General features: G+C 41.8%; 2 protein-coding genes across 19 annotated transcripts in view; one reads left to right on the plus strand and one right to left on the minus strand.

The window, feature by feature from the left end:
* Positions 1-15,254, minus strand: part of unc-13 (protein unc13 homolog) — a 245,053-nt gene extending 229,799 nt beyond the window's left edge. For all 16 annotated transcript variants that reach the window (XM_086974735.1, XM_086974733.1, XM_086974731.1 and 13 more), the window contains exon 1: positions 11,454-15,254. In XM_086974735.1, coding sequence (XP_086830861.1) covers positions 11,454-11,475 — 22 coding nt within the window. In that variant the 5' untranslated portion in view covers positions 11,476-15,254. The remainder of the gene's footprint in view (positions 1-11,453) is intronic.
* LOC111254905 (uncharacterized) overlaps positions 1-15,461 on the plus strand; it is a 43,935-nt gene that overhangs the window by 5,606 nt on the left and 22,868 nt on the right. The gene's annotated exons all lie outside the window — the stretch shown is intronic.

A 15,461-nucleotide genomic window follows, 5' to 3' on the forward strand; every position in this document is an offset into this window, starting at 1 on the left:
TAACGGTGGCGATGACGAAGACAACGACCGCCAATCGTTCCAGCGTAGTCCTGGTTAGCATTCGCTTTTCTAACATGGCCGCCGATCTCTTATCTCAGCCATTGCCGCTGGTGGCAGCATTTACTCGTCGAATGTGACGAGGCCAAAAGAAGTATGTCGCGCCGCGGTGGCCAAACGCCGCCGTCGCCGTCAGAGAACACGAATAGCAGTAGCAGAATAAGGAAATGACGTCAAATACACGGATGGCTCCATCAAGTCTGGCTCGAAGCCAAAAGGCCCGATCAAAGGACCCTATTTCCTTACGCTAGCAGGAGTAGAAGCCGATATTCGTGGCAGGGGCGGTTGTATTCCTAAGCCTCGCCACTAGCAAATATGTAGCCCACGGCGCGACTGACTACTGTTGACTGTCTGTTCCATGTTCTCTGGACCATACCATTGAACGTAGCTAAGATCAACAGTCCACCAACGTAGAGAACACATTCAAAATTTAGTATGCTCAGCGGAACAAGTAAAGCCAGCAAAAACGGACGATGAAAGCAATCCTTAAGGATATAACAGGACCCGTTAGTTACTGCGCTGCACCGACCGTGCGTATCTGTACAATGTTATAGATCCGCTTTCGGCCTCTACTTAAAGTAATGGCTTACGTCGTTGTTCCTGCTGTGATGGCTGCCTATGCGCGATAAGCTCAGTCAATCTTGTTACTAAGGGGCTACCCAAGAGTGGTTACTAAGAAGCTGGCCACAACAGCAGCAGCAATGAGGGAAAAAAGTTCTATTTATGTTGAGCGTACGATCTTCTTGAACATGGTCCTTTGGATCTAAAATTTGAAAATGCGCAAACAAGGGACGCTAAAGGTTAAGGCCAATGGCTATTGTAGCGTTTGGAGGTAGCTAGACGTAGGCCGATTTTGTGGTCATCATATAAGAGAGCTATACGTAGTAACGTATAAGCCTCTGTTGTAGCTTCGTGATGCGTGATGATGAGTTGATGATCGATTATTATCGTACAGATTGATTCGGCGGTTCGTGCTAGTTATCAATGAGATAAATCGATTTCAATCAATCAATGTTTAGTACCGTTCGGTATGTTGAGATATCATGATTCATCAGTCTTACGTTACGTCCTAGTTGATGCCGTTTATCTGATCAAAGTTTTCACAAGCCAATTCGAGATTCAACTGCAGACTTTCATGACACGACAACAGCGCGACAGTCCTGCAACCCGTCTAAAATATGCTGATTTCTTTTAGTATTATATATATATATATATATATAATAAAGCTGGACTGCCTAATATAGTCCTATGGGGTGGACTTCCAGTTACTGCGGTTAAAAGCTTCATTAATTCGTCCGTCCCAAAGGTATAATGTCTGTGATAATTACGTTGTCTTCGTATTGCACCATAGTCAACAATAGTCTTCTTATTGCGAATGCTGACTCTCGAAATGAAACTTAACAAAATCAATTAGATAAGCTGAGTCGTGCCATAACCTAGAAATTAATATTAGAAAAAAGCTATATTTGATCCCATAATGCGCAACGCTGCGTAGCCTACTGATGTCAACGTTATTTGTTGCATTGCCAACTACCCACTAGTTCGTAACCAGCCTAGGTTAATGGCATAGACTTCAGACAAACGTTTTCACCGATTCTTGAATTTTGTTCGATTTGTCGAGAAAAGAAAAAACTTTCTATCCAGTACACCCTGGTTCCCGCGCAAACACAGTAATCTTCTTGTAATTAATTAATTTTTAATACTTTTTCTCAACACGGAACACTGAATGTTATATACGTTCGCTAAAAGTCTCCAGATTGAAAACTCGAATGACTTTTACTGTGCCCGATAAATCAAGACATTATTACCATATGTTATAATTCACTGTAATAGTATATAGTTTCCTAAATTCAGCTCTCCGTACTGAGTTCGTATCATATGAGATAGGCTACATAGATGGGATTTACGAATTCCTATACCAAGATCGATTTTCTCACAATTTAGTTTCACACAAAGAAAAACAAAGCTAGCAAACTCCTGGACACCGACGATAAAAACGAGTGACTCACATAAGTGGCATAGGCTATCGAGAGAAATAGCTAAACATGGTCTGCCATCTCTCATCGCCGAACCATTTGGCCAGGTTGAAGGCCAAGCAGCGTTGCATCTGCGTACGTTTACCGCGCTGAAAACTGTCAATGTTGTGCCAGTCCTGCAACGAGTTCTGTCGGTGTGTAAATAACTACATTACTGCAAGACGCACGAAATTTCCTTCGAAACACACTTCGTTGCCTGGGAGCCTTCATAGTACATAGTTAATGTATATACATATGATTTTTTCAGATTAGCACGAAACCTTTGCCTCTGCTTCAACCAAGTTAACCTAAACCCCTGTCTAAGCTTGTCCTAGAAATGACAACTAGGTTTCTACCTTAGATGAAAATTTCCCGCATAAAAACATTATCGTAGCCAAGTCTAGCTTAAAAAAGAGTTAAATAATAATCAAGAAATATGATTGTGATTTTTTCATAATCCTCTCTAAATGGATACCAACGTAGCGATGCCTCCCTCATAGGCATTGCTCCCCCGCCTAACGCCATCCCTTACTAACTTATTTACTGAGCTGAGCCGCCTGACTCGATTGTTAGAAATTTCCACCTTCACAGCCACGTGGATAAGGTAAAGGAAGTCTAACCAACACGTGCGACTACTTCGAAATCGTCTCTGAAGTAGCACCGAAGAACGTAACGATTAATTCAGCTCGCGTCCAACGTTTCGCTCATTCGCCAATTCATTAATAACTAATTTCACACTGAAACGTAGATGGGTCCACCAGAGGCAAAAATACTCAATATGTCAACAACATTCTCCAAATGATTTATTGGCACTGCTTGTGTTTGTCGATGGGGCCTACGGGGCCTACCTTAATTTTCTGTCGTTTTCGGTGGGTCACTTTGAGAATTTTCAAAATGTGCTAATATCGTGGATGCTAAACTGAGCTAAGTTGGTTGGGTGTGTCAGAAGTTGTCTTGCCGACCGAATATTCTTTTTGTCCAAGGAGGTCTTTGCAGGAAGAGGGGTACTAGAGTGACACTTTCGGCTAGCAGCAGAAGCAGCATTACGGTAGGACCGTCGTGTTACCATCACATTGTCCATTTGTATAGAGGCTCAAATCAAATCAAGTAAACGAGATCTTACCATTTTGAGTTGGCCTGTCGAGACCAACCCTAGTCTTGAATTTGCGTCAATTCCCAAATTAAAAACCTTGGACCTTAGTAGGAGGCAAGTTCTATGATACGAATTTTTCCCGGTAAACGGATTCATATAATAAAACTGAATCCAAGAAAATGTTCCAAATCAACAAACTCGTGATGTCTGACGAGGTTCCGTTGAAAGCAACGAAATAAATTCTAATAAAAACAAACCGTCGGCAATTTTTTAATGGACCTTCCACTCGACTGAAAGAAAGCCTAGTTGGCTATGTCTGCCATTACTTAGACAGATTTGATAGTCGTCATCAAGGAAGCTAGAGCTCACCACAAAAAATAACTGTTAATTGCAGTGTGTGTGTGTGTGTGAACGTATTTTTTGAATAATCGTATAGAGTGGGCGTGAGGAAAGAAGTCAACGAAGTAGGCAGTCTTGTTACCGACTTCGTGATAGGATACATATGTAACGTTGCTGGTTATATTATATAATGCATTCGATAGTGCTATCCAGGCGCATCGTATTTGCAAGCTAAAATGGCACAGTTCCTTCATCGAGATCACGAAAGACGCGACTCAGTACAGCGGATTACTTTATTAACATAGACGAAGGCGCATTCAACTCTATCTATTAGCCGTTTTTAGGAGACGAGTACTCTTGCTGCCACATTTTTCTGGCGTTATTGTTACTGCTGCCGCCATTGCAACAGTGACAAGTTCGACCATATCAGCTCGCTCTTAATCCGCTGCAAGACAAACAAGTGCCAGCCATTGCGGAACTTCAGCAATAGCCTATTGCAAGTTACGGCCAAGTTCGCGCTATTGTGAAACTAACTGGCCTCATTAGATAAAGTCAAGATTGTTCTTCTAGCCTTATGGTCTTCAAATCATATATGTCAGATAATATGGGTCGTTATTCATCGTTGGGCTCGTCTGAAAGTTCAAATCTAACAGCAATAGGTATGCTAAAATTACTGGAATGTCTTTATTCAAGCTTAAGATATAGATGGCGCTTTGTAGATGAGTGAAATTTCTGTGAAAATTCACTGTGTATCACAATTTTATTGCAATAGACGCACAAATGCTGTCAGACCCATAACAAAATGTGTTATCGCTTTCGTTCTGAAGATTCCCATAGAAAAAATCCTTGCCGTACTCGTTCGTGGTCGACTAATTAAAAACAAAGTAGATAACACTATTTCGAAAACTGAGCGAGATCGACGCGCGTGGGTAGCATTGGTATCACCAAGGAATTAAGCACCCATCAGCAGACGGTTTTTAACTATTTGGAGTAATCTGGCTATAATAAAAAGCTCACTCCTTGAGTGCTACACCATTTGGCAAAAAAAACAGTCACCCGTTCGTATTTCCTCGAAAATCTGTAGAAACTGTTTATCTTGTGTGATGAAAGGCGGCTGCGCATAAGGCAACGTGAAAATGAAATATACTCCATAATCTGAGACGAAGTCCAGATTGATGCTAAAACAGTTTTGTGGGACTCTAAGGAATCGTGCATCGATTTGCCTTCGTCTGGCCGAGTGACTGATTCGGATCTCTGCTGTCAGCAACTAGAAAAATTACAAGCTATTGACAAAAATCGACCGGAGCAAAAATAAATAGAACAGTTGTCGTCTTCCACCACGACCTCGCGCATCATCAAAAACTGAGAGAACTTGGGCGAGAGATTTTGCATTATCAGGCTATTATTCGTTTTGGTCTCTACAGAAGTTAATGGTGTTAATTTAATTCAACTGAGGGCGGCCAAAGTCGCTGGTCACAATCTTTTGCGTAAAACCACCGAATGTCCATAATGATATAACCTTACTAGAAGAAAGACGGCGGAAGGTCATCGACTAAAATGGCGCATATTCACTTGAGTGACACCATTTCAAAATATTTGCTTCGTAGGGGCCTAAAAACGGTCAGTACTCTTTCGATAACGCAATATTAGCGGGACCAAATGACTATGACATCGTAAACAACTTACCTGTTCGACAGAGCCATACGACAGAAGCAAACTTTTCTGTGTAAAATATATATATATATAATTGCAGCACATATATCTCCATGGTCTGCTTTCTGTACTTACAGCTTCAGTATTAATGCATACACGCATATGGCAGACTAAATTTTCTGCGCACAAAAAACGATCGAATATAAGACGGAGGATGGAAACAAGTCGAGAGCAAGGTCACTTTATGCTTTTCTATTAGCATATTATGTTAATTTGAGGAAAGAACAAGCCTCTGTTTCTCCAACACTTGAAAAAATTTACCGAAAATGATTGTTACCGTTGAAGTGTTTTTTTCTCATTTTTTGGATAAATTTCCTACAGAGTAAGTGAAACGCGAAGAGCCGTTCTCGAAACTGTACAATCCATTCTGTAGATTTCCATGGATATAGGTTAGAGGGTTCTACCAACCTATGATAGTAATTCAATTTGTTTTTTTCGCACGACAAAAGCAGACTAATCATCAGATAACAATGTGTCCTCGTTTAGATTATAAAAAATACAAAGTACTGTAAATTAAATTGATCCCAGAATTATGTATAATAATGCAAATCCTTCGTCTGCTAATTGGATGATAAGACAGCCGATATGACTGAAGACTGTCCTTCCGACTCCACGATTCACCTATTTATCGTCATTGGTCCTTTAAGGGACAGTTGTCCTAGCGCTATCTCACGATTAGCAAATCTGTAATTAGTCAGGTAGAAATTTTTTGCAAAAAAACAAAACCTGTTGGCAAACCTGTTGTACGTATAAGCTGTGGCTGTTTTTTTTTCCACTTTCAGACTGGATTCATCCTGTGTATATTTTAGAAGCTAACCGTAGTACTAACGCTATATCACAAAAGAAAATGAAGGCAATATTTGGGTTAATTTACTTTATGTTAATAGCATACGGCCGTGTATCGCAGATACTAGGCATATTAGACTTGGCAACAAGGGACCGTGTCTTAGCACTTTATACGGACATGAATATCTGCAGGTGGAGAAATGATTGGAAGTATTTTGTCAAATTGACTCCCAGGGGAAAACCCTTCAAAGCTGAGGCATCCAGTCGTATTTGCTGTTCACAATTTGCCTGAACTAGTCTAATGAATGATCAGTCCAATCTTCAACTTCTCTCGATGGTTATATGACCGCGCCAAGATGTCAGGTGGTCCCAGGATATATTTGAAAAACCGTATATTCTGAAATACTTTCCCAGGTATTTGCTTTTAGTTTACGTACGATGACAGCAACAGCGGCAAATTACTTAGCTGAGAAGCATTTGTATGAGCTCGTACTTAGCCTATATAGGTTGCGCTGACCACGCGATTTCCATTCAGAAATGGGCTAACTGAGGCACTAGAAGAGTCGGCAATGCCCTTGGCAAGTCACCCCCATTGATTCTTTTTGGTCAAGCTGGGCGTATCCGTAAGGACAACTTCTGAGTTCATCCACAATATGTACATAAGCATCAGTCCACTATATGGTCACAACAGACGGAGAAGAAAGTGTTTAAAGGTATCCGTTTGCTCTCTTACCATCTGTGCCCTCTGTAGGAATATCACATCGGACCTGCTTCATTTCATCTAGACGAATCTGTTCAAGCCTTGGTGCCTAAGCACTGGTCCGGCAATTCGACTATCCATTTCGTGCACCCTTCGCCAGGCGGGTGTGGGCTTTCTAAGTGGATGGCACGCTCGTAGGTAGAGAAATAGGTCTGAGAAGCCCTAAACGACGCGCGACGACAAGCTAGCAGTGAATAAGTGTGGGCACTGTGCGGAAACTATTGCTTATGTCAGAATCTGGCATCGGCAGCGGTCGTGCGCGCTCGTTTGGGAAGTTTCTTCTCGACGTTAACTGGGTTGCGTGCGTGAGTCCGTGTTATTCAGGCCGGTGTCGATCACTATCCCCAGTACGCAAACAATATTCCAAAAACACGTCGTTCGAAGATATAACAGAGTGGTTCGTAACTATCTGTGAACACAACTATCGTCTGTAGATCGTTATGAGTATAGCCAATCTATTTTCAATGATCCACTACGTAGCGGACGGCAGATTGCTAGATCGCCCGCCACCTCGGCAGTTGTAAACAATGAAGAACGAAACGTCAAAGGATAGCTGTAACGTTCACTTTGTTTCGCTTCAAGACTCTACGACAGGACGGATGTGATACGCAAAATGACCTCCGGCCAATCGGCCTATATAAAACTTCTGCTACTGTCTTGTGGGGGTATTTCTGGTAAGCACGATTGCTCAGTGATTGAGGGTATTGTTTAATATACTTCGCTTTATTCAATAGTATAAAGATGATGCAGCCCATACAACAAAACCACACTACTTCCTTCTATTACGTAAATCATTCAAGTTACCGCTGCACGGCCGACATACACAGCATAAAATGACCTGAATAATTTGCAAAGTAAATTCCCATGCGAAAATTTAAGAGCTGTTCATCAAAACAGCTGGAAGTGGTGCTCAGTTAGATAGGTTTACCTTAATTAACCTATATTTAATTAGATTTATTTCTATCAATATTGAATTATAAGACCTTTCGCTAAGGGGACCTAGTTAAGGTTTTAAGCACAGTACTTCGCAAGCTTCATTACGAGCTGTTCAGGTTGAGTAGGCAAAACCGCACGACAGTGTCGGACAATACGCAGCTGGTTCTATATTTTGTATGTTTAAAAATTTGTTATCATGAGAAGACCTAACAAATTAACAAAAGCGGAATATAAATGTTAGCAAGATCATTCATTATAGGATGTTCGGACGACGGCGGTGTTCATAACCCTTCTACCGGCAAGTCATATTCGAACCCAAGGGTGACGCTCTCCTGCGGTGTTTCGTTCACTAAGGACTGCTTCTAACAAATTCGTTGACGTTGCCCGAAACTAATCTCTAGCTCACCAATCAATCTTTAAGCAATCACTGCATTAGGCTCGGTCTGAACTGAAAGTTCAAGCCTCAAAGACGTCGATTTCGGGGGGGTAATCCCTATACTATCATATTGCGCCTAAAATTTGGCCAAGCCATGCACACACGACTCGTTAGCACTATTCTTGAATCAATTGTTAAATTAGCGTGTTCCTCCACAAACGATATCAACTAAGAAATCTGTAAAGACAGATGTCCAGATCCTATATTCCGTTGTGTAGTTACGCCTATTTATCCCTTATAGATAAAAGTGAAGATTGTTTGTCCCACTGTTTAAATCGCTTATGACAAACTGATATCTCTGATATATATTTCATCATACCTGATAAAAATCTTTCGTACAATTCCTAGCGACAGGCCTTAGCAGTTTTTCAGACAGCGGAGAAACGATTTGAACTTCGTTACGCTTAATCTATTTACGTATAATGTTTCATCTACGTTCAAATGTAGAGTGTATACTAATAGAAAATGATAAACAAATGCCATTGGACAAAGGCGTACAGCCAAGTATTAGCAATGTCGTCGGCTTGCCCTTATCTCGTTTTTTCAGGCATGCAGCATGTCAGATATTTTCGTTTAGATCAGCAACGGCAGAAAAACCAATCCGGCGCGTTATATTTTGTCACTGTTCGGGATTATTCTCTGTCCGTACGATCTTAGAGATCGTTGACAGTTGAGGTTGTCGTTATGGTTTAGTCTTGCAAACGCTAAAAGCGACGCAAACCTGACCCCGAACCAGGCAGCACGAAAATCATTAACAGTAATGGAATCTTCAGTGACTGAATTCGAAGCAGCTCTGCTTCATAATGCTACGTTATGAGCGGTACACACTCGTGTAGCTAACAGCTAAAAGCTAGGATGCTAGCTCAGCCTGACTTTGAATGCTCAGGAAAAGCTGTCATAGTCAAGGTGACACATGCAACATCTATATTCTGCTCGACGACACTATTTATGCGTACGCACCGAACAATATAAAGCCGTATGTAGTCAGCGTCAATCGAATAAAAAGGGGACGGTGGAAATTATATGGAAGATGAAAATCGGGAAGATTGAACAATTGATCAACTGAATCATTGCATTCATAATTATTGTTGAAACTATAAGGACTCTGCGTGGTCAAAAGGGGAATGCTACGGAGGAATTAATAGGGCGGGATGAAGTAGTGAGGTTTTTCTACCGGTGTCTAGTTGGTTCAGTTTTGCGCCGCTTGCTCAGTACTTAAGAACAAGGACCGAGGTTAGGTTTTAGCGAACATAGTGTACACAACCTAAAGGATTAGATGAATCTCATTGAGAGAACGTTTATTCTATCGACACGCATACAACTTCAGAAGCTGCTACTAATTGATCAAAGACCTTTTTTGAACTTTACCTTTTCATAGTAAATTCTGTTGTTGGAAATACAAATCCTCTAAAAATGTTTAAAGCAATTTAACAAGTCGGTAACAATACAGACTGCTATGGAGATCATCCTTTTGGTAGCTTAATAAACTTCAAGACGTCTTTGTTGTACGGTTAGGTAGGTTTTTTTTGAGTAAACCTGCCTGACTCTACCTTGTCCTGAGTATCTGCTGCTTTTGCAGTTTCAGCTTTTTTCAAATGTCCTACCTTAGATGTAAGTAATTTATCAGCGATGTCCATGAGTAAGACTCAAATTCAGTTATATTACGGTACTTATATTCACTGCCTTCCATTCTTCAATTAAATTTTCCATTCACAAGGAGATAAGCCTGTCAGTGATAAACTGAAGGTTCACTGAAGGTCGCGCGTTTAATGATATTTTTGTGTACACTGATGCTGAAATTATGCGTGTATACATGCAAGCACCTGGATGGTGAAGGTGGTTGCAGTACCTTCAACTCAGGGGGTAAGTAATCATAGTTCGCATACCTTCAAAGCTTTAACTATGCGAGTTTCTGCGTACTTTGAGTTAGAAACGAGTGCAGCATTTGAAAAGTGATTATTCTACATTTATCGATGTAGGGTCAAAACACCTGTACAATCCTATACGACCTACGTAAACCACTACGGGCCTTGGCCCCATGCGTCGTTTTAACTGACAGTATGGAGACATGTAAATGATAGCAGTTAGATCCCATTTAAGGGGTAATTTGTCTTTGTATCGGCAGAACGTTTCTACTATTTAATGATGTATTTATTTCTACCAGGCAAGCGTATACTTCCTGCACTTTGTACTCTTCAAGCATAGAGATATTCTTTCTTCTTTAGTCAACGGCTAACAAAGGCTCCAGCAGAAGTCGATACCGGTTCTCGGCAGCGGCTAATATTTTACGTAGGTATTATTATTATTTACCATTATATCCAAATAGTCGACAATCCAGACCATGTTGCTCCATGTACATGCAAATATTTCTACAAATCGTCGTTTCTATCAACTTTGTGGCTATAAAACTGTACCCTTTTTCGAATTCTTCGGTTAAAGAGCTTTCATACCAAAATCTAGAGAATATAAATGGATGGAATAAAGAATAAATGTTTACTCTTCGATTTGCTTCATATATTTTCTGGTATCTAAAACAAAAATGCGTGAGACAAACTGACGGACTACACAGACAAATTTTTAACCCACTTTCTGAATCTTAGTTGTGCACACTATATATATATATATATATATAGGGATAGCACTTGCCTACGACCAAAGTACCAAGCGGATTTATTTATCGTCAAAAACCCTTCATAACAAAATGTCTTCTAAAAGATGCGTAGAATGAAGTAACTTCCATACAACTCATATGCTCTGTAACTAGCGGAAGTTGCTAGAGTAGGTCGCAAGTACAAAAGAAATAAGCTTTTGTAACATTTCCACATTTTTAAACTGATCGTACACGACAGATACATATAAAAAGTACCCGACTTGCGCAAAAAAAATAGCGAATGAATGAACCCTTATATATAATAGATATAAACAAATTTGGAATAAGTCGCTTTGCGCAAGTTTTACGTATTTTATGTCTAGTAACTTTGGCCAGATCAGAAAGACTATTTTGCTTATATATGACTTTCTTTTAAAGAAGATAGAATCGAAATGATAAAAGCCAAATGAGATTACTGCTTTTCAACGAAGATAATTAGAATAAAAAAAACTTCTATACGAAGATGTAAAGGGAAGCTTTGCAGATCATAGCAAAAAGCACAGGCTGCGAAAAATATCTGCTATATAACCCTACAACTTGCCTGGAAGCGTATATATGATTTATTTTTACCCAAAGGTATGTAATGCTAATAAAGATCTAATTAACTGTAAATGCAATTAGGCTTTGCTTAATGATATATTCCATTCAATTTGGACGATGGACGTTACCTGTTACGCATAGTAGCGACATGACGATTGCGTGGTAACTGCGTCCTTTTGTTTGCTTTCTCTTCAGATTCTTCACTCACTATTTCAATAACAACGTCGTTTACGGACGTGTACCTGTTTCAGGTCTAGACATCAAGAGTCACACACGCCCGCATACACACACACAGACACGCACGCACGCACACACACACACACACCCACACGCCCCCCCCCCCCAAAAAAAAACAGCAAATATCGTGTGCGCGCCGATTGTTGAACGGTATGTATACGTTATTCTTCATGCACCTATCGATATGATCGCTTGTAACGATTCAGATCGTGCTCATTGACGTTGGCTTCGTTAGTGGTGATCCGCCGCGAAGTCGACAACAACACCTCGGCTTCCCTGCTGTCTCTGATTCCCTCCAGACTTTTCCGTTGACCGCATTTTTACTCGACTGACATTTTGCGCGATCGGCAAACGGCCGGAGGTGACACCGTTTGATCAAGTTCTCCTCATCGTCCTCGTATGGGGTGCTTGATTCTTTTCGTCTAGGATTCAATCCTATCGCATACGGCAATCATCATATTTTATATAAAGAGAAAGGGACGATGCTCAGAATTTGCAACCCGCTCTTGCTGAGCGCCGTGTGTCGATGTGGCCAAACACGTTTAATTTCTGTTTCTGTTTATCTGAGTTTGTCTTTCTTCAGCTACTTCTGTCTCATCCACCTCGACCACTGCCAGTTTCACTTTCTGATCGCGCACACTTTCTGGATGCTAGAGGATTTTTCATCCGAGAATTGTTACTTTCGCTACTTTGCATCCACATATGCAAATAGCAAGGGGGAAGGGAGTCACTTCAATGTCACAGACCTACTATGTTCATCGGATATTAAATCTTCGTAACTTGAACACTTCACATACTTCTACCATTTACTGCCTTGCTTAGTCATTTTTTCCTATCACATCTCACATATCGTCGTCTGGGTTGTCGTTAGTCGTGGTGTTACCGATAAATGCTATGAATTTTCTCTAAAATGATGAATCCGCCAAAATAACGCTGTTTGTTCTTGCAGTTACTATTTCTATTTCTATTATTATGAGTACTAGTGGTGGCAGCATCCTTGTTTCTAGTGCGTCAGAGATCGCCATTATTATTAGAAGTGGCGATACGTTTCGGCTACTTACATCTCTGACATGTTCTCCCGCGCGATTAAATTTTGCTCAAAGTAGAATATTAATGAGAGTAAACAGTGAACATGTGCCCGATACAGTGTCCCATGTGTACACGTTCTTAAACGCACATAGGTAGTCACACGATGATACAAAAAATAGTGGCTTTTGTGCCTTTCGTTTTGGCCGCTGACGATAAAAACGCGGACCGATTGTGGACTGGTAGTTTCCTGTCTGTTCAGAGTGCCTCCGCTATGTTATTGCGCGTCCACTTTCGTGAGCTTGACCTAGGAGCTAAGTAAGGAAGCGACGACTTCTCTATTTACGTTTGTTATGGTAATTTTTCATCAAATTATTAACGTAGTAGCAGTGGTAGCAAAACTTGAAAACTAGCTCTAGCTTGAGCTACAATTCACCTCGAGCATCAACATGACTGATGACGAAACGGTTGACAATGTCTTCTATTACGAAGGTGACCGTAATCGATATTGGTTTTTCATAGTGCTCCCATAGACAAGTCTTTGCAGCAATCGTCATCAGCTGCGCCGGAAGCTTTTTCCTCTTCATTGTCACCCGCTGCTGTCGCGGATCTAATCGTTCAGATCTTGGCGCGGTTGCCACTGGCGTGATTTGGCACTTATGGCACTAGCACATTCGGGATGTGTTGTAAGGGGGCTGTGATGACCAGGCTGTCAATGAGCGGTTTGCCACACCTCAAATGGATAAGCCGAACTCTACTCCTTGCACGCTACACATCGCCGACGACTCTACTATAGTTATGGGGGCAGCCTGTCTCTGCTATAGGACAGAGGAAGTGACATAAAAGTTTGGTCCTGACTCTGTCCACCGCTGATGCGCTCACCGTCCGATCGTTTTTAGTGAGTCGATAGACACCGTGCAGGTGGATGCCGTCCTGAACCGCTTGAGCATCCTCAGACTTCAATAGGAAGTTCAATAGCAGTTCCGTGTGCCTTACTCCAATTTTGTAGACTTCTGTTGTTTTGTCGTATAATCCTGTTTGTCATAACTACTTCATTTAGCCCTTCTTGTGGATTCGGGTTTAGGAAAACTGAAGTTTGCAAGGAGATGGATTTAGATGATAATGGAGGGAGACAGCCATCCATAATGTTGGCACACAGCACGTTAGGTCCGAACGTTAAAACCGTAATGGCAATTATGTACAATTGTTATTACGATTTATTGTTATCGTAGAAATACAGGGAAGAAATTGGGCTGAGCCCCACTCAAGCGAAGTTAAACGAACAACGCAAGTGTGGAACAACAGTCTGAGAGCTGTCAAAGAAACTAAGCGTTACGTACGAACATGACACAAAAACGATGACAGAGTCCTGGGGATGTCCTATTCGTGAATCGTGCTAGCGTCTACTTCTCGGTTAGTAAAACGGGTGAGGGTAAACACGACTGCTACTACAACGGAATACTTATACCCCGTCAACAGTTGACATTACACGCAGTTCGAACTGTAGGATAAAACCGTATACATCCTCGAGCTGCTCGTGCAGCTTCTGACAAAACGGGTGTCGCGTATTTCTGTTTTACATTCCACAGCCGTTTCTAAGAAACCGACCGACCGCCCCAGAGGCAGGCTCACAGACTCGCTTGCAGTCGTCAATGACGACTTCTTGTCAAATTTATCATTACACAAATAATACGCATTGCAGAACAGTAGCAATTTCAAACGACGAGCGAGAAATCAAAACACACACAAGATTCTTCCTTTTCATTTTAAAGTGCAAATTTGATCTTTTTCAATTTCTTTGTCAGTAAGTTTCTTTATTTGTTCGCTTGCATTTTGTGGATGGGTCCGTCGCTCAGTGCGCGGTCACCAGTTACCTCTGTCCACAACAATGATCTTGGGGAGCAGATGATCCTGATTTTGCTGCCTCGTTTTCGTCTGATGGCCGTCTGATGTTCCAACAATGAATTTAGATTCGCACAACACATGAGCGCTGCGGTTACAATGAGGCATTAATAACAACTGCGGTAGTTTTGGCGGACGCCTCTCATTCGACGATGTTACCACAGCCACAGACGTAAATCCGTGACGGCGACGTCGCCGTGGTCGCTTATATTATAAAGCAGCAAAAAATCACACGACTAACGCTCTAGAAGCTAATTCACCATCGTTGTATTGTGAACTGTTCGCCTGCTCTTAAGCCGCCGACTGCCAACTGACAACGGATCGACCTGGCAACAGACTGTGCATACACGGACTAAACGGCCGCTCTCCTCCTCTTTCTGCTGCCCGGTGACTTGTCGTCTTCTCTCTGAGAGCAGCGAGGAGCGCAAGGCTCTGACCATTAAGTGAACATACCGTTCACGTTGTCTTTTTCTCAACTTTCGTCTGCTAGTCGAGTACTTCTGCTGCTGTGAATCCTGTCGACGAATAACAGCCCAATGCTCGGCAGTTCCATCGGTGCTCCGGTGTGTAGATCCATAAATTTGCAGCAAACAGATCCCATCAAGACGGGGCCGCAGCGTTCCGACGAGTAAAATGAAAGCTGGTGGCCCCAACCCACTCAGCGTGTCGTCACAGGACGTAGGTAAACTCTAACTGAATGGTTTGGTCAGGACCAACAGAGCGGAGGGAAGCAGCAAATAAAAAACAGTAGGACCACGCTTAGGGGGAAGGTAAAGGTAACGGGGTAGCAGACAATATTCAAGATGACAGGGCAAACCGATCATGGATGACACACAAACTGACCTACGATGAACTAGTAAATAATTAGTCTGTGGACGAAATATCCAGTCGACCCTTGCCTCAATGCAGCTACGCCCCGATAAAATCCACCCAACTCCGCAAGGGACTTGGTCTACCCCGTGCCTACACCT

This window comes from Varroa destructor, unplaced genomic scaffold (genome assembly GCF_002443255.2).
Source record: "Varroa destructor unplaced genomic scaffold, Vdes_3.0 BEIS01000007.1, whole genome shotgun sequence".
NCBI lineage: Eukaryota > Metazoa > Arthropoda > Arachnida > Mesostigmata > Varroidae > Varroa > Varroa destructor.